At 46.4% G+C, this 25,661-nt stretch overlaps 1 protein-coding gene across 2 annotated transcripts; it reads right to left on the bottom strand.

Annotated features, from left to right (window-relative positions):
* Positions 1–8,451: 8,451 nt before the first annotated feature.
* On the bottom strand, positions 8,452–14,415 carry LYSMD4 (LysM domain containing 4). 2 transcript variants are annotated; one of them, XM_010382146.2, is made up of 3 exons: positions 14,328–14,415; positions 12,741–13,030; positions 8,452–10,765 (listed from the first exon to the last, which is right to left on the bottom strand). In XM_010382146.2, exons 2-3 carry the CDS (start codon positions 13,020–13,022, stop codon positions 10,157–10,159), a joined length of 891 nt encoding a protein of 296 aa, XP_010380448.1. In that variant the 5' UTR covers positions 13,023–13,030; positions 14,328–14,415; the 3' UTR covers positions 8,452–10,156. The 2 variants fall into 2 exon arrangements, with proteins under 2 accessions (XP_010380448.1, XP_030787114.1); XM_030931254.1 differs by having other exon boundaries at positions 14,268–14,352.
* Between the last annotated feature and the right edge of the window lie 11,246 nt (positions 14,416–25,661).

The following is a 25,661-nucleotide window of genomic DNA, read 5'->3' as shown; positions in this document are numbered from 1 at the left end:
TAAATCTGAGTCTCTCCGACCCCTTTAGCATGTCCTTTCTGGCACCACAAGATGCTCCACACTCGTATTGCTGGGTCAACCAATTTTTCCACAATTCCTGGTTCCTTTTATTGGAGAATGGTATTTGGAAACCAGATCTGGGCACTAGATGTGATTATTGTTACTAGGGTAACAACAGCACCTCTTTCGGGCTCTTTCTGCAGACACAACAAGGAAATACATGTAGTTGTGCTCACACACACACACACACACACCCATATTCCTAATTACCTAAATGTGTCAAAAGCCATGGTTTCCACTAATGCTTTGGATTCCAATTCAATGCCCCAGAGTTCCTTTTAGCCTTTCCTCATTTGTAACTTCTTTCTCCTGTGGTAGGGAACCCAGCTCTTATTATCTATGGTCCTTTTACTTATTGTTCAGTTCCAGTGCATACTGATTTTCAGAACTGCCCATACCCGGGTAGGGAACACATTGACCGACTAGATGAGAGCTTTTATGTGGGTTTGTGGCTTTGCCTTTGGCCTTACACTATCCAGTCAAGACAGTGGTTTCCAGTTACATGTAGTTCCCACTCCCTTCAGTATAGTTATCTTACTCATTTGTAACATGGTTAGCTTTATCTGTTCGTGTTTTATTTCACTTTCGGCAACCTTCCCCATCCTAGTTGGTTTTAATGATTTATTTTGAGGGGTATATGAATAGTATCTGAAACATTACTGTGTTTCCAAGCTATACAAAAAAGATGCTCAGAAGAACATTCTCTTTTCACCCCTGCTAGCCTATTCCTATCCTTGCCTCTCCCACCAACCCCTATAGATAACTAGTCTCCTTAGTTTCTGGTTTAAGCCTTCCTGTACTTGTACAAATAAGTAGCTTTGCTTTTTCCACTTAATAGTCTATCTGGTAATCACTCCTTAGAGTGATCAGTTCATGGATGTTCTCATCCACGATGTGGATGTACCATAGTGCTAACCCATATGCAGGCATTTAGGCTGTTCTCAATATTCTGCAGTCGTCAGTGAATAGCCCTACACATATGTATATTTGTATTTTTAAGGATGTATCTTCAGAATAGATTCCTAGAGGTGGGATTGCTGAGGAAGTTCACGTGTAGTTTTGTAAGGTATTGCCAAATTTGCCTCCAGAGATGTATCAATTTGCATTTCCTCCAGTAGTGGATGCGGACATCCTTGCCAACAGAGTGCAGTCATATTTTTTATTTTTACCAGTCTAAGAAGTGTATCTCAATGTTGTAATTTGCCTTAAATTGAGCATTTTTTTCATATGTTTGAGAACATTTTAATCTCTTTCAAGTGTGTGAATTTCTGTTCCTGTCTTTTTCCCATTTTTCTATTAGATTTTTTTATTTTCATTCCCCAACTTGTAAGGGGTATTTTTATATTAGGGATATTGACCCTCTGGTGTATGTGCTATGAATAACTTTTTTGTGGTACTTTAGTCATGCAAAATTTTATTTTTATGGAGTCAAATTTATCAATCTCATTGCTTGCAGATTTTGAGTTACATTTGGAGATACTTTCCATAAAACAAGGTTAGAGAGGAATTCACCCATGTATTCTTGTTCTAGTATGGTTTCATCTTTTACTTTTAGATTGCTGATCCATTTGGAATTTGTTCTTATATATGGATCTAATTTTATGTGTTTACAAAAGGCTCTCTATGGCCAGGTGTGGTGGCTCACACCTATTATAATCCCAGCACTTTGGGAGGCTGAGGTGGGAGGATTGCTTGAGCCCAGGAATTCAAGACCAGCCTGGGCAGCACAGCAAGACCTCCTCTCTACAAAAGAAAAATACAAAAATGTAAAGGCTCTCAACTTGTCCCACTACCATTCATTAAAATGTTCATCTTTACTCCACTGAGTAAAGGGGCTAATTCTGGACTTTCTATTTTCATTCCTCATGACCACGAATTGTAAATGGCTCTCAACACTGCCCAGAGATGCAGCTGCAGCTCCCTAGCATGCTGGCTTCCTCCCTTTCAGACATAACTGTTTTACTGCATCTCCTCTCCTTTCACACCTCCAAGACCACTTCCTTCTCTTCTCAGCTGGTTACTTCCTCTTACATTTTCCATTGAGAAAATAGATGCAATCTGATGAGACCGACCTCACCTTCCCACGTGATATCCAGGAATCTTCCCTCCAGGCGCTGTCGAGGGACCTTGGTGCCCTTATCTAAGCCCAAGCCTTCTGTGTTGTATCCTGGGTCTCATCATCTCCTTCTCAAGGTCTTCGCTTCTGCAACTATCCCCTCTTCCTGGCAGGATCAATTTCTCCCTGTCTCCTAGATCTTTCCTATCAGCATAGAAGCATGCTTTTCTACCACCCGCTTCAAAAATGAACCAAACAGAACAAAACTATCACTGCCCCCTTTGTCTAGCTAAGACAGTAAGGTTCATGTGAAGATCGTCAGATCCCCTCTGGTTTACCTCGGGGTGCTAGACATATTTGATTCTTTTCTGTATGTGATACAACCTGAAGAAGATGGGGAAGCACTGACCTGCAGGGATATTAAGAATGAAGACGGGTGCTAAAGTCATCAGAGAAGGAGAGGAAGCGACCAGGAGATCTGTAGATGATGCAACAAGGAAATGGGGCAGGAACTGTGTTCTGATAACACGTGCTTCAAAGAAGCTGGAGGATTTAGGGAGGAGGGAGGAGCAGTGATCTCAAAGTGGCAATAAGGAGCCAGGGTGACACTGCCACTGCCTGGATGACTGGTACATGGGCTATCATGTTGACTGAACTAAGTCAACCACACACCTCCAGAGCAGCTGTCCGTTTCACAGTGCATGGAATTTAGTGGATTTGTTCCTAAGTCTTTCTAAGAAAATCTGCCCCTTTTGGCTTCCTGTCCCATGATCCAGTCCAGGCTCACAAATTAGAGTCCACTGACAGACCTGCTCCCCTGGCCCTGCCTCAGAACCAGTCTTGCCCCATCATGCCACCATTTTGGCTGCCCCTCCCCTGACCCTGGCCTATTATATTCTGCTTCTGGCCATATTAGAATAACAGCAACCAGGTGTATTCATTCACCTTAAAGAATCCAACAAAATATATGAGGCCTTGGACAGCAGGCAGTGCAGGACAGTGATCTCTCAGAGACTAGAAATAAACCAGGTGAAACTGATGAGTGCCCCAGCTCACTGCCTGGAGGGTTTGCAAACCTTAGGACAGAGCCAGGTGGTCTTGCCAAGTTGAGGAGATGGAGTTTGGAGTTCAGGGAGTCTGAGGCATGTAGAATTTGTGGGGGCACAGTACTGGGGAGGGGGAAGCTGGGCAGAGATTCCCCCAAGTGTTTGGCTGTACATGCATGTGAGGAAATAACAGAGTCAAGGAAAAGAGCCAATATAAAAAGTAGGCAGGACAATTCCTAGAGTTTACCCAGGGCCAGAAATAATCTGTGTTCCCACCAGATAGATTATTAGGTGATTATTAACTAGGTTATCAATGCTGTGTGTGTCAGGTCATGAGGCCTCCTAACACACACAGCATTCGGAGAATCTTAAAAAGGTATCACCAGGCACGGTGGCTCATGCCTGTAATCCCAGCACTTTGGGAGGCCAAGGTGGGCAGATCATGAGGTCAGGAGATCAAGACCATCCTGGCTAACATGGTAAACCCCCGTTTCTACTAAAAATACAAAAAAATTAGCCAGGTGTTGTGGCGGGTGCCTATAGTCCCAGCTACTCAGAAGGCTGAGGCAGGAGAATGGCGTGAGCCCAGGAGGTGGAGTTTGCAGTGAGCCGAGATCGCGCCACTGCACTCCAGCCTGGGTGACAGAGCGAGACTCCGTTTCAAAAAAAAACAATAGGCATCACCACAGGAGGACTGAAAAAACCTTCAGAAGGCATTGCCCTGGGAGCAGGGCCGAATGAGTCCTCACTACACGCTGCCCTATACCTGCCCTAACACAGCAGAAGAGTGAGCCTCAGAAAGACTGAACTGATTCCAAGTAACCATGCCCCAGGACAAAGTACAAACTAAAGGAAGACAACAAAATCCAGCATCCAACAACATAAAATTCACCATGTCTAGCATCCAACAACAAATTACCACGCACGGAGAAAAACAAGAACATACGATCTATAATGGGAGGCAGATGGAGGGAGAGATCAACAAATGGACCCAGAATGACATAAATGATGGAATTAGAAGATAAGGACATTAAAACAACTATTTACAAATATACTCCATGTGTCAGAATATATAAACACAATGATGAAATAGAAGATTAAAAGACCCAAATAGAACCTTTAGAGATTAAAAAGACCTGTAGTAAAAGATGCACTGGGCCAGGCTGAAGGCTCACGCCTCTAATCCCAGCACTTTAGGAGGCCGAGGTGGGCAGATCACTTGAGGTCAGTTTGAGACCAGCCTGGGCAACATGGCAAAAACTCATCTCTATTAAAAACACAAAAATTAGCCAGGCATGGTGGTGCACACCTGTAATTCCAGTTACTTGGAAAGCTGAGGCAGGAGATTCACTTGAACCCAGGAGGCAGAGGTTGCAGTGAGCCAAGATCGCGCCAGTACACTCCACTCTGGGTGACAGAGCAAGACTCTGTCTAAAAACAAAAAAAAACAAAAAAAAAAAGGATGCACTGAATGGAATTACTATAGATTAGACAGACACTACAAAGGAAAACAGCAATAGAAACTATCCAAAATAAAACAGAAGAAAATATAAATGAGCTCTATAATTGAAGGCAAATGATGAGGAAAAAGTTTTCAAAGAAATAATGGCTAAAATGTGTCCAAATTAGATGAAGCTATATAAATCCACAGATCCAAGAAACAATGAGTCCCAAACAGAAATATGAAGAAAGCCACACCAAGGCTCCTCAGAATCACATTGCCAGTTCTGAGCCGCATCACTGTTCTGGGCTTTCTTAGATTCTGCATCTGTCTGTTCGGCATCCCTTCCTCACAAAGCCAATTGTATTAACTCCTTCTTATTGTAGAAACTGGTTCTTATCTTCTGTATTCTTGAAGCTCTGGCTTTGGGGGCCTTGCTGACTGAGGAGAGACTGCTGCTCCCAGCACTAGACTGTTTTCCCTGCCCTGCCTTCCCTTTCCCACAGAAACACAATGAAGACTGTGGCCTGAGCGTGCCCCTGGCTCCTTTCTGCCTCCTGACCAACATTGGTGCATCCCCCATGTGGCCCTGTGGGGCCTGGTGTGCCCCCTTCTCCTGAGAATTACTAGTAGTAAAATTTCTTGCGATGACATTAGGAAGAAGCAATGTCTCCATGTTGTCATGCATCACCTCTATAAATTAAAATCCCATGAGTACAAATTGAGACAATCACCTCTTAAGGTCTCCACTCCTCCAACCAAGCCTCTCCAAAACTGTGACTACCATTCTTCATTTCAGTGCTCATCAACTCTCTACTTCTGCAGGTCTTTCAATAGCTTCCCACTGTCCATCAAATCATGTCCAGATCACTTCAATGTGGAATTCAGGGCTGCCTAGAACCTGGCCTCAAACTAGTACTACAGCATTTTCCCACAGCTCCGTTTACATTTCCTTCATGCCAGGCCACCAGACTATTCATAGTTCCCTGTCTACATAGTCCCCCGTTTCCAGCCTCTAGGCCTTCGCTCACACTCAACAGTGTTCTTTGAAAAGAACCATACACTGCCATATTACTAAATCCCAGCCTTCTTTCATATGTTGACTAAGGAAATGTCATCTCCTCCAGAAAACCCTTTGTTTTATTAACCACTTGTCATACATTTCCCTCTGTGGGGCATCGCATGTTCTACCATAACTCTTCTCTACCATAGGTCTTTTTTAAAAGTTTCATTCTTTCTCCTGAGACAGGGTTTGGCTCCGATGCCCAGGCAGAGTGCAGCGACACAATCTCAGCTCACTGTAACCTCCACCTCCCAGGCTCAAGCCATTCTCCCACCTCAGCCTCCCAAGTAGCCGGGACTACAGGTGCATGCTACTGCGCCTGGCTAATTTTTGTAATTTTTCGATACAGATGGGGTTTCACCATGTTCAGCCTAGGCTGGTCTCGAACTCCTGGGCTCAAGCAATCTGTCCACCTCAGCCTTTCAAAGTGCTGGGATTACAGGCGTGAGCCACCACGCCCAGCCCTGGCATAGGTCTTATCCCACTAGGTTATAAGCACCTTGAGGGCAGGGGCCATGTCATGTTATCCCATCACCTCTTGGTATAATTGGTGTTCTGGAAGGTTATGGATGGATGGATGGAAAGTAGCCCATGTTCCTTATTCAGGATAGTGAAATGATGATGTACAATAACCCAGTGTTTTCCAAAGGTGTGAGAAAGTCTCCCCTAGGTTGTGGTAAGGACTCCCTGTCTCCTCACTGGCACTGTGGTGCAATCTCCCTGCAAGTTCTGAGCAGGAATGGGAAGGGAAACAGGTCACAGGTTGGAGCTGCACTTCATCACCACACTGGTCCTTCCAGGGGCAACGGGGTCTGATTGGCAGTGCAGGAGCAAGGAGGCTACCTTTCCTCACAGCAGCTCCACTCTACCAAACTTGGAGAACAGGCAAGGTGGATGCTATCCACACTCTCCCCAGCCCCATTCCCCTGCCTGGCCTGAAGCCAGCCATACCCTGTCTCTGGAAATAAGCTTGGAAGAGCTGTCGCAAGGCATTAAGTGCTGGGAGGGAAGCAGCTAAGGGAGGCTCCTTTCCTGACAGTCTCTGTTTCTCAAAGTCAAGGGGCCTGGTTCACTGGCTCAGAGGCTAAATCCAGTTGATTCTGCACCAAGAAAATGGGCAGGTAAATGCTGATTCTACAATTACTGCGATTCAGGCAATGGATCTAACTTTTCTTATCACTGTGAGGCCAGTACCCCAGGTAGGCCAGTAGAAATTTTCTCTGCTGTCCCCTCCTGAAGCCCTGACTTGGGAGACCTTGAGCATCCCCCATGTTCTGTGAGCCTGGATCATGCCATGGGTGTCCTACCTCAGGCCCACAGTGGACTGTCAAGCAGGTGGCAGAGCAGAAAGGGATTAAGAGCACAGGCTCCCAAACACCCCCATTTACTAGCTGTGTGGTTGTAGGCAGCTTACTTTTTCCATCTGTAAAATGCGGATAGAAGTGCCTGCCTCGTGGGGAAGTAGTGAAGGTAAAGTGGGTTAGCGTATGAAGCTCTTAGAACACTATGGCATCCAGGGAGCACCATGGCTTATATGATTGTTGCTGCAGCCCAGTCTTTCCCAAAGAGGAAATGGTCATGGCTCTTTGGGCCTTTCCTACAGCTGAGCCCAGGCTTCCACTGTCTCAATTAGCTTTTTTTTTTTTTTTTCTAAGTCTCGCTTTGTCTCCCAGATCTCGGCTCACTGCAACCTCTGCCTCCCGGGCTCAAGCCATTCCTGTGCCACGGCCTCCCAAGTAACCGAGACTACAGGCCCACACCACCAGGCCCAGCTAATTTTTGTATTTTTAGTAGAGAGGGGATTTCACCATACTGGCCAGGCTGGTCTCGAACTCCTAACCTCAAGTGATCCACCCACCTTGGCCTCTCAAAGTGCTGGGATTACAGGCGTGAGCCACCACGCCCTACCCCAAGTGGCTCTTAATTCCATGACTTCAGACATGTCCCCTGTCACCCCTCCCCTCCACACTCCACCCACTGCAGTGCAGAAGACCTTGCCTGTTCCCCCAACATGCACCTAGGCTGGGCCACACCTTCCTCACCTCTGCTGGGCAGTGGAAGTTCTGAGTGACCCTGGGGCGTCTGCTTAGTCCCTGCAGCTTTGTCTCTCCAGAGTCAAATTAAAGCGTCATTTTCTTGACAATGGAGATTCCTTGGGCTTCGACATTCAGCACTATAGTCCAACCAAAAAGACTGGAGACTAGATAGCAAACCTAACTATTTCTCTAAAACATTCACTCCCCAAAGACGCTGAAAATGTAGTAATATATGGAATAGGAAGTGAGTATTGTGTATTTCTTATGTACACCTAATAAAGCAATGTTAAAGCCTGTATATAGCTCAATCAGCGATCAATCATCCCTAGAGCACTGGTTACCACTTTGTCCCGCACCTGTCCGAGTAACCTTCGGCACAGTACAAGCCCCGAGTTGGTGACCAGGTGCAGGGGACAGGCACAGGCCTCACTCCTGATAGACACCTCCATCTTCTCCAGCAGCGTCCCGCATCTTTTAATGCTAAATTATCCCCAAATTTTAAAAGGTTGGGGCAGGTGCAGTGGCTCATGTCTGTAATCCTGGCACTTCAGGAGGCCGAGGTGGGCAGGTCAGGAGTTTGAGATCAGCCTGGCCAACATGGCTAAACCCCATCTCTATTAAACATGCAAAAATTAACCAGGCGTGGTGATGTGTGCCTGTAATCCCAGCTACTTGGGAGGCTGAGACAAAGAGTGAGACTGTCTCCAAAAAAAATTAAATAAACAAATAAAATAAAAAGGAGGAATCAATTTTCCTTCACAGAAGAAATGATTTTTATTCCATCTGAGAAAAGTAAAGGATACATTCTTTGTCTGACAAAAGCGATTTTGCCATGGAACTCCAAGGCCTGCCTGGTGAAGTGACAGTGACAGATGTTAGAGGAATCTGTGGCCCTCAGTGACATGGAGAACAGACATTTGGCTGGAAAAGCACTTGCATGACCAAAATATTTCCTATTGCAAAGATTCAGAAGTTCTTTTTATCCTGAAGATCATTCTGGTCTCTAATTTAAGACTGAAGATGATTTAGATTTGCTAATGGAACCCAGGTCAATTTTTTTTCACACGACTGAAAGGAGAGAAATCGGAAATCACTCTTACATGGTGAGACCTTTGAAAATTCTCTCCAGGCCTCATGCGTCAAAGGCCATCACTGTCCCACCACCCGGCATCTGGGCAGTGTCTGCCTCCTGTCCAGCACTCTTGGAGGCTGGGCCAACAGCCACCTCAGTCCCTTCTACCCCTCCATGCCACAGGGTAGCACCAACTCCCAAGCAGCAGCAGGCTCTGCCCAGCAGTCCCCAGCCCATCCACAGCACCACTGCTGCCTTGGCAGCAAGAAGGGCTGGGAAAACTGCAAGCCCTTCCTCCCTCAGGTGTTCCGATCGCCTTTCACAAGGGTCGCCTCTAGCCCCTCCATCAAGCCTTTGGTCCTGTAATATTGTGAGTTACATTGTATATTGTGTTATTCTAGGGGCATCACCCACGGAAAAAGGACTAAGCGGCCTTTTCGCTCTGGAGCTCCGAAGAACCCAGCCAGGGAAGCAGCAGGTGGCATGCCATGTTAGGTGTGCAAGGGACTGCGGCTCTCAGCGCAGGCCTGGCGACTGCCCAGCTTCAGACGCCACCCATGGTGGGGCCTCAGTGACAGGCACTCATCCTCCCCTCCAAACACTGGCCAGCAAGAGCTCCTTCTGAGAAGGCCAAATGGAGAATCCAGGGAGCCACACTGTGGGACAGCTCCTGCGGAACTGGGCACAGCCTGTGTGTGCTTGGCCTGGGAGATGCCTATGTGTCACACTAAGCAGCTCTAAAAGGACAGGAGCAGGACTGCCCTTTATTCAACAGTGCAGCAGTTTGAGTCCGGGGCTTTTTCAACTCTAGAAATGGCATTGCTTCAAAAAGGCTGAGGGGCCAATATGAAGTAGGCGTGTCCCGACTGTAATTGTCACTCTCTAAAACAGGGTGGCATGCCAAGACTATTTCACAGCACCTTTGCCAGGGAGACAGAGAACACTTCTTCTCAGAGCCAATCCCCACTCCACAGCAAGTGAGGATACAGCGACAGCCCCGCGATCCGTGCAGATCCCACTGGCTCTCACACTGCAGGTCCCTTGACAGAGGCCATTTCTCTCCCTCCGAGCATGTCCAACTTGGGGTCCCACACAGTGCTGCTATGAACACATGGCCAGTCCACTAAATGTCACATGGAAATGGCTCTCTTGCTGCACCTCTCTGGATAGAGGCTGAGGTCGCTGCTATCTTAGATCCTGCCGGCTTAGACTGGGCAAGGCCATTCCCAGGGCCAGTGCAATTGAGAATACTGCAATGACTTCTGAAAAGTGTCCATCCTTCCCAGGAAGCAAAATGCAGCAACCCTAGGACATTGCCAATGACAGCTGAGGTACATCAACAGCCAACTGCTAAAGCTGGCCTGATTCTGTAAAAACAAAGCTTAGCTCCCTGCCTGGGTGGTCTGACTGAACTGGCTGTCTGCAGAAGTGATGGTTGGCACTGCAACTGCTAGTCTAGGGGCTTGCCCTGGAACTGTACCCATTGCCATCGAGCCATTGGGGATGACAGTTGTGTTCAAGCTATTAGGGGTCTCATCACTAGCTTGTATTTTAAAATAAACCAAATAAAAGATGGGCAAGACAATACCAATTAGAAGCATGATGAAAACAGCATTCCACCACTGAATGCCACAATCTGCACCATTCATTGGCATCTTCGGAGGAGCCGGGAGCAGTGGCTGATGCGAGGTGTCTATGCAGTAACTTTCATGTAAAAAGATTTCTGACTGCACTGCACGCTCAATATTCTGGTCAATCCCCTTAAAGAAATCCATCAGTTGGTTGGCCTGGGCATCGGTACCTGCGGCTGCTCTGTCTGCATCTGGCAGTTCCACAGTCACTGTGGTCTCCGAAGATGGGCTCAGAAGGGGTTTTAGTTCTTTGTGGGCCTCTGTTAGGATCCCATGGTTTTTCACTGGAATCTTAATAGATTTCAAAGCATATAAGTCTTGTTCTCTAATGAAGTTGTTGACTTTCTTGATATCTGCAACCTAGGAAAGCATGAAGACAAACATCATAAAATATGTGAAGCCCCTTAAAAATAACATTCCAAAAAGTGGCTCTTAATCTTTCAGGGTGATGATTCAAGCCCTCTTCACTTAATCTGATGAAGACTGGAAAACTGCAGCTATACACAACGTTAGTTTAGGCTGAAAGTTTCTTTTTGGCTTTCACTCAGCCTCAATATATAGTTTAGTAATCAGATATTCCTAAAGATTTATAGGTTTGAACAATTTAAGATCAGTTTTGAAAAACAGATCTTTCTTAAACTTTAAAGTGTAACTGCAAAAAAATCCTTTAGGTGAAACAACCATGGCACTAAAATGAATGTTGCAGCCTTTTCCACCTTTAACTTTTGAGGCAATAGTGCCCCCATCTGCCTGCCTTCCCCCTCATGCCAGAACTAAGTAGCTGCGAGATGTTAACATTCACCAAACACACAGCCTCAGCCAGCTCTGCAGACACACTCAGAGTCCAGTTTACCTGTAATAAAGTTGAGAGATACGCCCTCAGCATTTTCTTTCCCAGAAACACTGTGGGGCATATAAACTTATTAAATAAAAGTGACTTACTGTACTTAACTGTCAGGAAAAAGGACTAATGCTGTGAGTTTTATCAAATAACAAAGTTCATGACAAACTCCTCTCATAAGCAAACACTAAGATTTAACAAGCAGGGGGAAATTTAAGTCAAAGGGTAACTAACCCCTCCCTCAAATTAATGTTTGAAAACTTTCCAAATGCATCAGAGATGAACTCTAAACTTTTAACACGTAAGTCCACTTAAACTAGAAATACAGCCAACAGATATTCAAATCAATCATTTCCATTATTTTAATTATTCAGCAACTGCTGTTATTGTAACTGAATCGAAGTAGGGGACATTTTTAATTTACTATGTCCTGAATCTAATGCATGAGACCCTTGAGATTTTTCTGTCTCTGCCTTTAACAAACTAAGAGCAAATTTACTTACTTCGAATAGGAAAACTGATCACTTATCAAAGGCTTTATATATTCTTTACAGACTTAGACATCACCATACCAAGAAGCCTACTCCATCTATTCCAGTCTTTGTAGGATAGGCTTCATTTTTCAGCCCATGTTCTGTAAGCCACACAGTATGCCTGCAGAAGCTGTTTATCGGAGTCAAATATAAATGTTAGTACAATTTAAAGATCACTATGTGTCCCCGGAGACCAACCTGTTTATTTCCCTGGGAAAGACTGCAACACCCCACACAACATGTTTTAGACATTTGGACCTTGTTAGATAAGACACTTGTATGAGAAAGAGATTTTTAAAATTAAGTAGCTTATATACCCTTAGAGAAAGCCATAGAAATTTGTAGCAGTGTTAGCAAAGTGAAATAGTTACAATCTAGGAGAAAATGCAGCAATTCTAGAAATACTTTCCTACTTACTTTGCCATTGTTAATCACTCTGAATGCTAAAAACATAATTAAAGAGAAAAACAGGGTTACACAGATACACAGCATACAAAAGATCATGCAGTTCTAAAAGAAATAATGTAAAACTTTACCAGTCAAGTAAGCTACCACCAAGAAAGGTTCAGAAAAATAAAAGCAGCAAGAAAAGCAAGCATACCATAGAAATCTGGGATAAATTCTGCCTGGTATTTCCAGCCCCATTAGGTCTAAAATAAAATGTGCTCGAAAGAAGAAAAAAGGTTTCAGAATTTCAGTGTGGAGAAAACAGAAAAAGGAGAAGTCCCCTGCAGAGAAGGAAATGTACTAACCCTCACTCTTTGGGGGCCAGGGTTAGGAACTAAACGTACTCCCCTTCTGCCTTCCAATTCTGGCTAAATAGGGGAGTCCTTGGCTGCTACAGCAGGCCTCTCCTGATGGCCTGGCAGGGTTAAGAAGGGCAGCAAGAGCCCTCACCCTGCAGTGAGTTCCCCGTGTTCCTTGAAACGAAGTGCGGCACAGCCCCTGAGGGGAGTCTTACTTTGCAGCCGTACTGCAGAGCCAGCTTGTTGAGGCTGTCCTCCTGGGCCAGCTCCCGCTGCAGCAGCACCACGTCACCTGCTCCCGCCTGGTGAGGCTGGTGGACACCGCTCTTCTGGCGCTCCTTGCCCCGGGGCCGCAAAACCACACGGTGAGACTCTTCTTCAGAGGAGTCCCCCGAGTCCCCACTGCCATTCTTAAACGTGTATACGTGGCTGCTCGGAGTCCTACAGACGACAGCTGGGCCTCGGAAGGTCTTGGTTAACAATTCCTTGTGCCTCATTTTCTTCACTGAAAACCAAGCCCGAGGGTTAATTCCACAGAAGGCATAATCATCCCTCCACCGCCTTGTTTAAAGAGAAGTGTCTTGTTAGAGTATCCCTTTCCCGAATCACTGCAAATACTCAACAAATACCATCAGTAGAAAAAAGAATGTGCTTATGCTGGGTGAGATGGAAGAAGATAGGCAGAATAAAAACCCTTTGTGTTTTCTAATTGCATACGTTTTTCTGCCCCTATTCCTCATCCATAGCTGTCTCCCCCAAACCCACATAGGTAAAGAAACAACTACTTTTGGTACAGAGTAGTAAGTTGAGATCCTTGCAATGGAAAGAAAAGGCTGCTGCCAGCCTCCATGCACTGAGAATCTTCAACTCAGAACCTTTGCACAATAATTTTGTATTCAATGCTTTACACATTGCAAAGTATCTTCAATAAGAAGGTCAACGCTAAGGACTCTTGCTTAGAACTATGCGACTAAACTGCTCTTATTTCGACAACAGTTTAACTCATAGTATGTGGGGCAAGCTAAGGGGAAAAGAAATGCCTGTCAGCCGGAGAAAATCGTCCAGTTTGCTCACGGGTCACTCTGCATTCATTACATCCCCATGACTGGTTTTTATTTTCACCTTGAGTCAACAGCCAAAGCCACAATATCCCTGTTCCTCTCTCCAAATTGTTCGGGTGAGGTTCCAGAAACGAAATCTCAAACACGTGGACTGACAACTTCAGAAAAAATTGGCTTAGGAGCCACAGGGGAGCAGGCCATACGGGGACAGCCTGTGGCCCCAGCTCGACCCCTACTCCCCGCCCACGCCCTCGATGGCCACAGGCCCACACCCCGCTCCGCGCACTCCTGAGCCTGCCCACGGGAGGGAGGCTGCCGGCGGTCCTCGAGGGGTTGAGGGTCACCTGCAGGACCTCGGTGGCAGCCCGGGGGCGGGGCTAGTCTTCGCGTCCGAACTCCGGGGCTGCAGCCGCTCTCAGGCCCGCTTCCCTCGAGTCCCTTCTGCGAAAGGATGGAGCGCCTCAACAAGAGCTCACAGGAAAATGGGGAGCGGCCCGGCCCCAGGGCTCCACGGGCGGGGCCTTAACATTCCATAAGGCAGGACCTCTGACCCCAACCCTAGCCACCTGGGGCCAGCCCTGGACAGTCGCGGTCACCGCCCCTCCAGCTGGAGGGTCCCTCTAGGAGTCCGGCGGGGGGGGGCCCGCCCGCAAACCCACGAGCGAGGCCAGGCCGCCGTACCGCCACGAGCCCGCGCAGCTCCCCAGCCAGACCGCGGCCCCCTCGTCCAGGCCCCAATACCTCAGCGCCCAGGTTCCGCCGCAACCCCCAACCGGCGACAGGAGACCCGCGACCCACAACCCACGACCCGCCGCCGCCGCCGCCGCCGCCGCCGCCGCCGCCGCGCCTTGGGATTGGCTACGAACATCAGCAGGGGCGGGTTGGGGAGGCAGCCAATGAAGTCAGCGGTGGGCGGGCACTGGAGCGAGACTGGCTGCACTGACTGCTCATCCCGGTACCACAGGGTCCGGGGCGGGGCTTAGGGCGGGGCTCGGGGTGGGGGCAGGGTTCCACACCCGGAAGTGGCCTCGCCCGGCCCAGCTGCCTACCTGGTCTACCCCCGCTGGCCCTGGCTTGTTTTTGCGTCGGTTCGGGGTATTAAAGCACCTCAGCTCCTCCCTCCCAAAGTGTTTGGCTTTCTGCTGAGCCGCAGCCTTTTCGCCCGTAAAGAGGCCTTTGACCCCGCTTGTGGGTAATGATCTGTAGCTGTGACTCGGGACGGATTCCAGTAGCGTGGGGTCCCCTGAGCCCTCCTGCGGGGAAGGGTTGGGCGCAGATGGGCGAGGGGTCTTTCTGTGGCGGGCTCTGCGCTCCTGAGCCTTTGAGGGCCACACCAGGGGAGGCATTGCGCCACCCCGAGAAGAAAACAGAAATCCACGAGTATAAAACATGGATCCGGACAACAGGGACTAAGAAAACTTAAGTCATGTTTATCAAATGTCAGGTGGCCGAGGATTTCTTAAGATAAAAAGTGATGGAAGAATTCTCACACACTGGCCGGGCGCGGTGGCTCACACCTGTAATTCCCAGCACTCTGGGAGGCCAAGGCTGGTAGATCACGAGGTCAGGAGTTCGAGACCAGCCTGGCCAAGATAGTGAAACCCCCGTCTCTACTAAAAATACAAAAAAAAAAAAAAAAAATTAGCCGGGCGTGGTGGCGGGCGCCTGTAATCCCAGCTACTTGGGAGGCTGAAACAGAATTGCTTGAACCCGGAGGCAGAGGTTGCAGTGAGCCAAGATTGTGCCATTGCACTCCAGCCTGGGCAACAGAGCAAGACTCCGTCAAAAAAAAAAAAAATCCTCACACACTAAGGCACAAAGTTTGGAGCTTCTACTTAAAAAGGGAAACCAAAATTAAAAAGCAGATAACCTGGGGAAAAGAAACTCAACACAACAAAGAATTGAAATCCGTCACTGAGAGAGACTTCATATGAATAGGAAAGATGCTATGACCTCAGTAGGTCTGAGGGAGACTTACTCTCCCTCAGAGAGAATAGGAGCAGATAATTCAGCAAACAATGCAAATGGTCAACAGGTTGAAAATGTTTTTAACCCTCACTTGCAATCAGATTAAACAACAAAGCAAACATTAAAACAAGATCTCACAAGCCTCTTCCTGCTGATAGGATTTGGCTGTGTCCCCACCCAAAACTCATCTTGAATTGTGGCTCCCACAGTTCCCACCTGTTGTGGGAGGGACCCGGTGGGAGGTGATTGAATAGTGGGAGCGGGTGTTTTCTGTGCTATTCTCCAGATAGCAGATGAGTCTCACTAGATCTGATGGTTTTATAAAGGGAAGTTGCCCTGCACAAGCTCTCTTCTTCCAACTGCTGCCATGTGAGACACACTTTTCACCTTCCGCCATGATTGTGAGGCCTCCCCAGCCACGTGGAACTGTGAGTCCATTAAACCTCTTTCTTTTGCCCAGTCTCGGGTATGTGTTTATCTGCAGCGTGAAAACAGACTAATACACCCACTTAGACTAAAAGTCGAATTGTTAATCTGGGTGGACAAAGCCCAAAATGGTCTGGACTCCAGGACTTACACACCCTCCCCTCACCCCCAGGTTCTCAGGACTCTGGCCTTGGAATGAGAGTAACATCATCAGCTTCCCTGGTTCTGATGTTTTTGGACCTGCACTGAGCCATATTATCTGCATCCTGGGGTCTCCAGCTTGTAGACTCACCTGTCCCTGGACTTCCAGTCTCCATAATTGCATGTGCCAATTCTAATCTCCTCTCTCACTCACTCTCTCTCTGTCTCTCTCTATAGGTAGATATAGATATATACATCTATAGATAGATGGATAGATAATAGATACCTCCTATCGATAGATAGATGATAGATAAATAGATAGATAGATAGATAGATAGATAGATAGATAGATAGATAGACAGACAGATATCTCCTATCAGTTCTGTCTCTCTGGAGGACCTACCTTTCTGTAGATACATAGGTATCTCCCATTGGTTCTGTCTCTCTGGAGGACCTGACTCTGTATCTGTAGATAGATAGATATCTCCTATCGGTTCTGTCTCTCTGGAGAACCTGACTAATACAGGTGTCAAGGCTCCTTCTCTCAAGCTGCTCACATTACTGGACTGTCTGAGCCTCAGGCCTCAAAGTAAGTTGTCTTCCCAGTGAATTCTCCCTGTCTGCCGGGTATACATAGGTTCTCCCTTAGTGCTCTGTGAGAACAGGGTTTCTTCATAGTACTTCCCAGTTCATTTGCTTGTAATTTATTGTCGGAGTCCTCCTGCCCCCATGCAACTTCCAGGGTCCAGCTGAGTGGTGGCGTCTAGAGGTGCTCATTCAATATGGGCTCATTAGGAGAGCTGTTCTGATGACCTGACCCAGGATACAGGAAGGAAAACCAAAATTAAAAAGCATATTATCTGGGGAAAATAAATGCATCCCGACAAAGGATTAAAATCCTGAGTTGAGAGCACCAAAATCCAAATCCTAGTGTGTCTATTCCAGAGGCCTGGCTTTCAGCCACCAGCTGCACTTTGGACCCCAGGCGCCTGGCCATGGCCTGCTGGGTTTGGCAAATCCAGGAATCAGAATTTCAAAGTGTGACTAATGGCAAGAAAAGTCACAACAGAATTGGCAAAGCTGGATTAGCATTGCTGCTCTCTGATCAGTTATGGTTGTTTCATTCAGTGGGTCCAATAAAAAACAATTCCAGACTTAGTAAGGATAAAGTTTATTCCAAAAGATTATTGCAAGGTGTGGGGAGGGACTGTTGCAATGGGGAGAACTTCTGACTGTAAGCTCTGTAACATCTCAAGAGTTAGACAGAAAGAGTTCTCCTTCCACGGCAAAGTAGCAAAGCTAGAAAGAGCACAGTATGGGGAAGCGGGACGAAAGGGTGGTGGGATCCGGTAGTAGGTCAGAGGGCCAGCCGAGTCTCAGGAAGAGCGTATGCTGGCTCAGGTTGTCGTGGAGTCAAGGTTTATTCAGTGGGCTAGGGAAAGAGAGAAGCCTCATCAAAGTTTGGTTAGCAAGCGCGTTGTTCCAATTGATCACTGGGGTCAAGCAGTTCCACTAATTATTTATGAGACAAAGGGAATTTGGAGGGTCTGAGGCTGGCCTTGTAATAGGTAAACCAGGGCGGCATTTGTGGGTCTTACCTAAGTCATATAGAGAAGGAGGGTTCTTTGTAGTTAAGTGTTTTCCAGAACACAAAGGGTGGAGGAATTTCTTAAACTCCACTGTTCTCCAGCAACACAAGGTTTGGGTAGAGTTCAGCACTGTCAAGCTTATGTCTGTGGCACTCCTTCCATGTGCTGGGCGCTGGGGCACAGTGGTGGACAAAGTTATAAGGTCACCTTTGATTGGCTGTATAAGGCTAATAAGGCCTCATAGCCTTACAATTGCCAGAAGGAAGATGGAAAATCAAAGACATACACAGAAAAGGTCATTACAGATGGTGCAAGATCTTCCCAAAAAACAAGGTCATACGTGTGAGCAAAAATTATACAAACTTTGTAAAGGCAAAAGTATGGCTGTGTCCTTTCAAGGTCATACGAGGACTTGGCCAGCCAGACTGCCCAAGAATGAAGTGATTGTCAAGGCAGCAGTTCTCAAAGTGTGTTCTAGGGATCCCGGAGTCTGTGATGTCCAAACGATGTTCATAGTAATGCCAATATTATTTGTCTTTTGCATTCCACTTTCTCCTGATGTACAATAATTTAACTAATGTTTATTGAGTCCTTACCGAATACAACACCCCTGTGAGGTAGGAACTATTAGAATCCTCAACTTACAGTTGGAAAAACTGACTAGGGGAGAAATTGCAAGTTTGCCACCTAATATAAGTTCTCATCTTTTCCTTTAGAAACAGAACCCCAACATTATTGGGGACATCAGCACGCCAAGCCAAGGCCACATATCAACTTTCCTTGCAGTGGGGTGTACCCATGTGAATAAGTTCTGGACAATAAGGTAAAAGAAGAAAATGTGAGGGGGACTGCTGAAAAAGTCCTTAAAAGGGGGACATCTGGAAAAGCTCTGAAATGTGAGTGCCTTTTTTTATTCTGCCTGCTGCTCTGCTGCTTGGAATAAAGATGTGATGGCCAGAGCACATGCATTCATCTTGGGCCATGAGGTGGAATCCATGTGCTAAGTAAGGATGGCAGAGCAGAATGCTGGAAGGTGTGTAAAGGAGACATAAATGTCCCCATGCTTAAGATGCTCTTAAGATGTCTGTCAGTAGCAGCTGAATAAATTCCTAATTTATATGCCTAGGCACAAAGATTTAAGTTACTTGTTCAAGATGTTATAGCTAGTAAGTACAAGAGACAGGATAAAAAACCAGGCTGTGGCTCCATAGCCCCAATCTTGTGAAAGTTTCAGAGCAGGGCTCATTTTTGCTTTCTTTGCTGACTCAGCCCTACCCAGGAAGCCTGCTGACCTTGTCAACATTTTCCCCAGAAACATCCCCAAGTTTTCTCCCCAGGCCCTGGCTTGACTGGCTGAGTTACATTTTCTCTGGTCTGAGTTTCCTGAGGCCAGATGAGAATTGTTAAGAACATGACTTGACCAAGCACGGTAGCTCACGCTTGTAATGCCAGCACTTTGGAAGGCTGAGGCAGGCGAATCACAAGGTCAGGAGATCGAGACCATCCTGGCTTAACACAGTGAAACCCCGTCTCTACTAAACATACATAAAATTAGCCAGGCATGGTGGCGGGCTCCTGTAGTCCCAGCTACTTGGGAGGCTGAGGCAGGAGAATGGTGTGAACCCGGGAGGTGGAGCTTGCAGTGAGCCGAGATTGTGCCACTGCACTCCAGCCTGGGCAACAGAGCAAGACTCCGTCTCAAAAAAAAAAAAAGAGTGATATGACTTGTGTACTGAAGTGTGCCAGGGTCACGTCCACCAAGGACTCCACTACTGTGGCCCCAAGAAAACTGTGACGAAACCTGTACAAGCAGACGTGCCTCCCAGATGCCAAAGCTGTGTCACCTCATTCCTGTGCCCGACCTCCCTTGGAGCCCTAGCAAGGGCAGGGAGAGAAGAAAAGTAGCAGGTGCCCACTGAGTGGCTGGCTTTCACAAAATGTGTCAAAAGTCCGGTGGGTGGAGAGCAGAGAACTGTATTATCAAAGTCATTAGAATTTCTTAAGCTACAACTGCTCATTTTATAGAGAGGAATATAAGACCCAGAGACATGAGGGGACCTGCCTGAGGCTGCACAGCAGGTTGGCACATTGGGAGATGAGCTGAGTCCAAAGCCAGCTCTACATTCAGCAGCTGTGTGACCCTGACTGACTCCTGTAAGCCTTCTGGACTTTGGTTTTCCACTGCTACTGTGTTGTTCCCTATGCTTGGGGTGACCATACATTCTTTCTGTCCAAAACAATCCCAGAACATGTCTATTGTCACAGCACAATTTTTAGGAACACTCCTTATCTCCTCATAGTGTCTGGACACACCCTACACCTTTCTGTGTGACAGTGATATGGTTTGGCTCTGTGTCCCCACCCAAATCTCTTGTTGAATTGCCATTCCCAGTGTTGGGGAAGGGATCTGGTAGGAGGTGATTGGATCACGGGGGCGGATTTCCCCCATGCTCTTCTCATGATAGTGAGTGAGTTGTCATGAGATCTGATGATCTCATGTGTGTGTGAGGTTTTAAACATTCCCCTCACTCTCTCTCTCCTGCTGCCATATGAAGAAGATACTTGCTTCCCCTTCAGCCATGATTGTAAGTTTCCTGAGGCCTCCTGGTCATGCTTCCTGTTAAGCCTGTAGAATCGTGAGTCAATTAAACTTTTTTTCATAAATTACCCAGTCAAAGGTAGCTCTTTATAGCAGTGTAAGAACGGACTAATACAGACAATTTGCCCATGGACTGTGTGCCTGGCACCTCCTCCCCACAGACTCCCCAGCAGAATTTTTCAGTTCATTGCAGAGGCCCAGATGGCTGTCAGTATCCAAGACAGCCAGGACCAGTCAATCAATATTGTCAGGCAAGGTGATACTGATTTACCATCCCTGCTGTGCAGTATCTAGTAGTCTGCATTTGGTTCCTTAAGTTGTGGGTTCTCTAACAACTGAGGAAAATCCATTGGTTATTGCCAGTGTGGAATTTCCATTTCATGGAACAGAAACTTCCTGACTTCTACTTGCTGTCAAGTCACTGTGAGAAGTGAAGCCCTTGGAAGAAACGTGGCTATGAGTGTGAGAGCTCATAGTTCCAAAGATATTCCAACTTCAGGAATTTATGGGAGAGTAGTAGAAAGAAGAAAATAGGAAATGTATTTCATTTGGTACAGCAAAAAACGATTACTAAAAGTTTAACGTGCTTATGACAAATTGGGTAAAAATGTTTGCCATCTTTGATATGTTGATATCCTTGATATTTAAAAGGTATACAGATATCAATAAAAAAGCACTTTATAGAAAAATTACCAAATGATGCAAAAATGTCCAAATGTAAAATTTACCAAATGATGCAAAAATGCAAAAATTACCAAATGATGCAAAAATTCACTGAAGAAATACATATAGAAAAAAAACTGTTAGCTTTACAGACAGTCAAGTAAATGGAAATTCAAAAACCTACAAGATATTCTTTGTCACCTACAGGCTTGGAAAAAGTCAAACCTAAAAGGCTGACAGTGAACTTAGCTGTACATGTGGGGAAAGGAGTGTACTTACTCTCAGGCAGTCTCGTGGGGATGTAAAGTTGGGATGTTTGCAGCATTGTATAGTAGTAATTTTTAAAATTTTTATATTGTTTGATTCTGATCTCCCACATTTAGGAGTTTACCAAGGAAGCAATTAGGACATGTAAAAAGATTTAGCTATGAGACTGTTCTTAATGGTGAGAAATGGTGGAAAAACTAAAAATATCCAAGAGTGGGAGATTAGGTTGAGTTCACTAAGCTTGTTATTAAATGGAATCAAGTATGCTTATTTAAAATAATCTTGTAAAAATATAGTTATTGACATGGAAAGATGTTTAGGAACGAGAAATACTGTTTTAAAAATCACTATAGGTGATGGCTCACGCCTATAATCCTAGCACTTCGAGAGACCAAGGTGGGCAGATGACAAGGTCAGGAGATCGAGACCATCCTGGCCAACATAGTGAAACCCCATCTCTATTACAAACACAAAAATTAGCTGGGTGTGGTCGCCCACACCTGTAATCCCAGCTACTTGGGAGGCTGAGGTAGGAGAATGACGTGAACCCAGGAGGCGGAGGTTGCAGTGAGCCAAGATCACGCCACTGCATTCTAGCCAGGTGACAGAGCGAGACTCCGTCTCAAAAAAAGAAAAATTCTAGGTGGATTACACCTGTAATCCCAGTACTTTGAGAGGCCTAGGCAAGAGTTTGAGACCAGGCTGGGCAATATAATGAGACCCTATCTCTACAAAAAAAAAAAAAAAAATTACAAAAATTAGTCAGTCATGTTGGTGTGCACCTGTAGTCCCAGCTATTTGGGAGGTTGAGGTGGGAAGATTGTTTGAGTCCAGGATATTGAGGCTACAGTGAGCTGTGATCAAGCCACTGCACTCTGGCCTGAGTGACAGAGTGAGACCCTGCCTCAAAAAGAAAAAAAGAAATAAAAAAATTTTTAAATGAAAACACAAATCTCTAGAAAACAAAGCGAGGAACAAAAACCCCACAGCATCACCCCACAGACATCCAGAGGGTTGTCAAGTTCATAATGTCTAGTCCTAGGTGACTTTCATTGCCTTATGTCTGTTCATTTGCATTGTTTAACTTGTCTCTATGGCACACATTTACTCTTATTATAAAGAGGTGGCATACCATACCGTGGTTATAACCACAGTTTCTGAAGTCAGGCATCCAACATTCAACTTTGAGTCCAGCGCAATCCTTTAGTACCTGTGAGAAAATTCTGTGGTCCATGCAAGCTTCAATTTTCTCGTCTATGAAATGGGATCTGAGATGGTTGCTGCTATTGTGACAATTAAATGAGGCAATGCCTGTTGAGTGTTTGACATGTCCCTAGCATATAGTAAGCACTCTGGGAATGTTAGCTACCATTATTATCAAGGGGAAACAATAAAAGCATGAAAGTTAATTTTTCATTAAACAAATGCCTTCCTGCCTGCAATGAACTGAATGCTCATTTCTTCTTCAAATTCATATATTGAAATCCCAACTCACATAGTGATGATATTAAGTGGGGCCTCTGTGCTTGTGGTCCCAGCTACTCAGAAGGCTGAGTCAGAAGGATCCCTGAGCCCAGGAGTTGGAGGCTGCAGTGAGCAATGATGGCACCATTACACTGCAGCCTGGGTGACAGAGTAAGACCCTGTCTCAAAAAAAAAAAAAAAAAAAAAAAGTGGGGCCTTTGGGAGGTGATTAGGTTATAGGGGCAGACCCCTCTAGAATGGGATTAGTACCATTGTGAAAGGGACTCCAAAGAGCCCACTAACCCTCTCTCTGCCATGTGAGGATACAGTGAGAAGGTGGCTAGTTGTTTGTACCCTGGAAGAGGACCTAGCCATGCTGGTATCCTGGTCTCAGACTGCCAGCCTCCAGAACTGAGAAACCAATGTCTGTTGCTTCTGAGCCACCCGGTCTATGGTACTTTGTTACAGCAGCCTAGACTAAGACACTGCCCTAACTTACCTAGCTGGAGGTAGTTTGCAAGGCTCTTCTGGGGCGCATATCTGCTCTGATCTGAACAGGTTTGTCGGGTGAGTTTTAAGCCTGTTTGTCTGCAGCTTTATTTGTGTCAGACTCAATGGTCCCCAGGGCCAGAGTGTGGGGAGGTGCCTGCAAACAGGAGGTTGATGAACCGGGCAAGCTGTCCTAGGCAGATGTCAGCTGAGGCTACCCTTCAGACTTGTGTGAGACTCCACTTGGGAAGTCCAGAGCCCCACCCCGTGCATCCTGGACTCCCCATGAGGCTCACCTTCCTGGGCTGACTTCCTCCTGAGCTCTTCCCTTCCTTGGAGCCTGGACTCCTCTGTCACCTCCACCTTGTTGGGGAACTGAGTCTCCTTTATTGGTTTCACCAGAAAGCCACAGCCACCAGACCTTTGTGTATACAGCAGGGTGTGTAGAGTTTTCATACTCACATCTTAACACCTCCTCTCTTTTCCTCTGAGAAACAAAAACTCAATTCCTAATCCTCCCCCTACCTCCACCCCCATTTTCCAATCCCCTTGGCTTTTGTGTGTGTGTGTGTGTGTGTGATGGGGTCTCACTCTGTCACCCACGACAGAGTGCGGTGCTGCGATTTTGGCTCACTGCAACCTCTGCCTCCCGGGTTCAAATGATTCTCATGCCTCAGCCTCCCAAGTAGCTGGGATTACAGGTACCTGCCACCATGCCCGGCTAATTTTTGTATTTTTAGTAGAGATGGGGTTTCACCGTATTGGCCAGGCTGGTCTTGAACTCCTGACCTCGGGTGATCCTCCTGCCTCGGCCTCCCAAAGTGCTGGGATTGCAGGTGTGAGCCACCACACCAGGCCCCCCTTGGCTCTTTCTATTGCCAACTTTTTAACTCAGCTCTGGCCTTCCTGGGCATACCTGGGAATTATGCCCAGCTCTGCAGGGCCTAACTCAACACTTCCATGGTCTCCATCTCTTCCCAGTCCCCCAGGATAGGGACAGGGGACATGCTTCTAATTACAGTGAGCCCTCTGAATACAAGGGTTCCACATCTGTGGGGTCAACCAATTATGGATCAAAAATTTAATTAGGCTATGATAGTTGAATCTGTATTGAACACGTCCAGACTTTTTTGGGGGGTCATTATTCCCTAAACAGTCCAGTCTAACAACTATTTACATAGCATTTACATTGTAGTAGGTATTCAAAATAATCTAGAGATGATTTAAAGTATATGGAAAGATGGACATAGGTTATATGCAAATACTATACCATTTTATATCAAGTATTCGTTTTGGTATTCATGAGAGGCCCTGGAATCGATCCTCTGAGGGATAACTATACCCTTTGAAAAGCTGTCACTGGCCGAGCGCGGTGGCTCACGCCTGTAATCCCAGCACTTTGGGAGGCCGAGGTGGGCGGATCATGAGGTCAAGAGATCAAGGCCATCCTGGCCAACATGGTGAAACCCCTGTCTCTACTAAAAATACAAAAATTAGCTGGGCATGGTGGTGAGCACCTGTTAGTCCCAGCTACTCAGGAGGCTGAGGCAGGAGAATCACTTGAACCTAGGAGGCAGAGGTTGCAGTGAGTTGAGATTGCACCACTGCACTCCAGCCTGGCGACAGAGAGATTCTATCTCAAAAAAAAAAGGGAAGGAAGGAAGAAAAGAAAGACTGCCACTACTGGAGGAAATGAACAGCCTGACTGTTAAGGGCTGATATATGTCTCTCCCAAATTCATATGTGGAAGTACCAACCCCCAGTACCTCAAAAATGGAAGCAAGGTCTTTGAAGAGGTGATTAAATTAAAATGAGGCCTGTAAGGTAGGGACGTAATCCAATCTGACTGTTGTCCTTATAAGAAGAGGAAATTTGGATCAGGCATAATGGCTTCTGCCCATAATCCCACTGCTTTAGAAGGCCAAGGTTGGGGATCACTTGAGACCAGGGGTTCGAGACCAACCTGGGCAACTTAGCAAGACCCCTAACTCTACAAAAAATTTTAAAAAATTAGCTGGGCATTGTGGTGCACATCTGTAGTCCCCGCTACTTGGGAGGCTGAGATAGGAGGATCACTTGAGTCCAGGAGTTCGTGGCTGCAGCAACCTGTAATCACACCACTGCCCTCCAGCCTGGGTGAAAGACTGAGACCCCATCTCTAAAAAAATTTTTTTTAAGTAAAAGAAAATTTGGCCATGCAGAGAGACAGCAGGCATGTGAGCACATGGAGGGAAAGCTCTGTGAGGACACAGGAAGAAGGCAGCCGCCTGCAAGCCAGAGAGAGAGGCCTCACCAGAAACCAACCCTGCTGACATGATCTTAGACTTCCAGCTGCCAGAACGGTGAGAAACTAAAGTTCTGTTGTTTAAGACACTCAATCCGTGGTATTTGTTATGGCAGACCAAGCAGACTAATAACACTGCCCAAGACTCTGTTGCTGGTGGAGTTAGAATTCAGCAAAAATCCATG

Source organism: Rhinopithecus roxellana, chromosome 5 (genome assembly GCF_007565055.1).
Source record: "Rhinopithecus roxellana isolate Shanxi Qingling chromosome 5, ASM756505v1, whole genome shotgun sequence".
Taxonomy (NCBI): domain Eukaryota; kingdom Metazoa; phylum Chordata; class Mammalia; order Primates; family Cercopithecidae; genus Rhinopithecus; species Rhinopithecus roxellana.
This window is presented reverse-complemented; position numbering and strand designations above follow the sequence as displayed.

Coding starts and splice junctions, on each gene's coding strand:
- LYSMD4 (XM_010382146.2), bottom strand. CDS start 13,022: ATGAGGCACAAGGAATTGTTAACCAAGACCTTCCGAGGCCCAGCTGTC. Junction 10,766..12,740: donor CTCTGCAGTACGGCTGCAAA/GTAAGACTCCCC, acceptor ATGCTTTCCTAG/GTTGCAGATATCAAGAAAGT.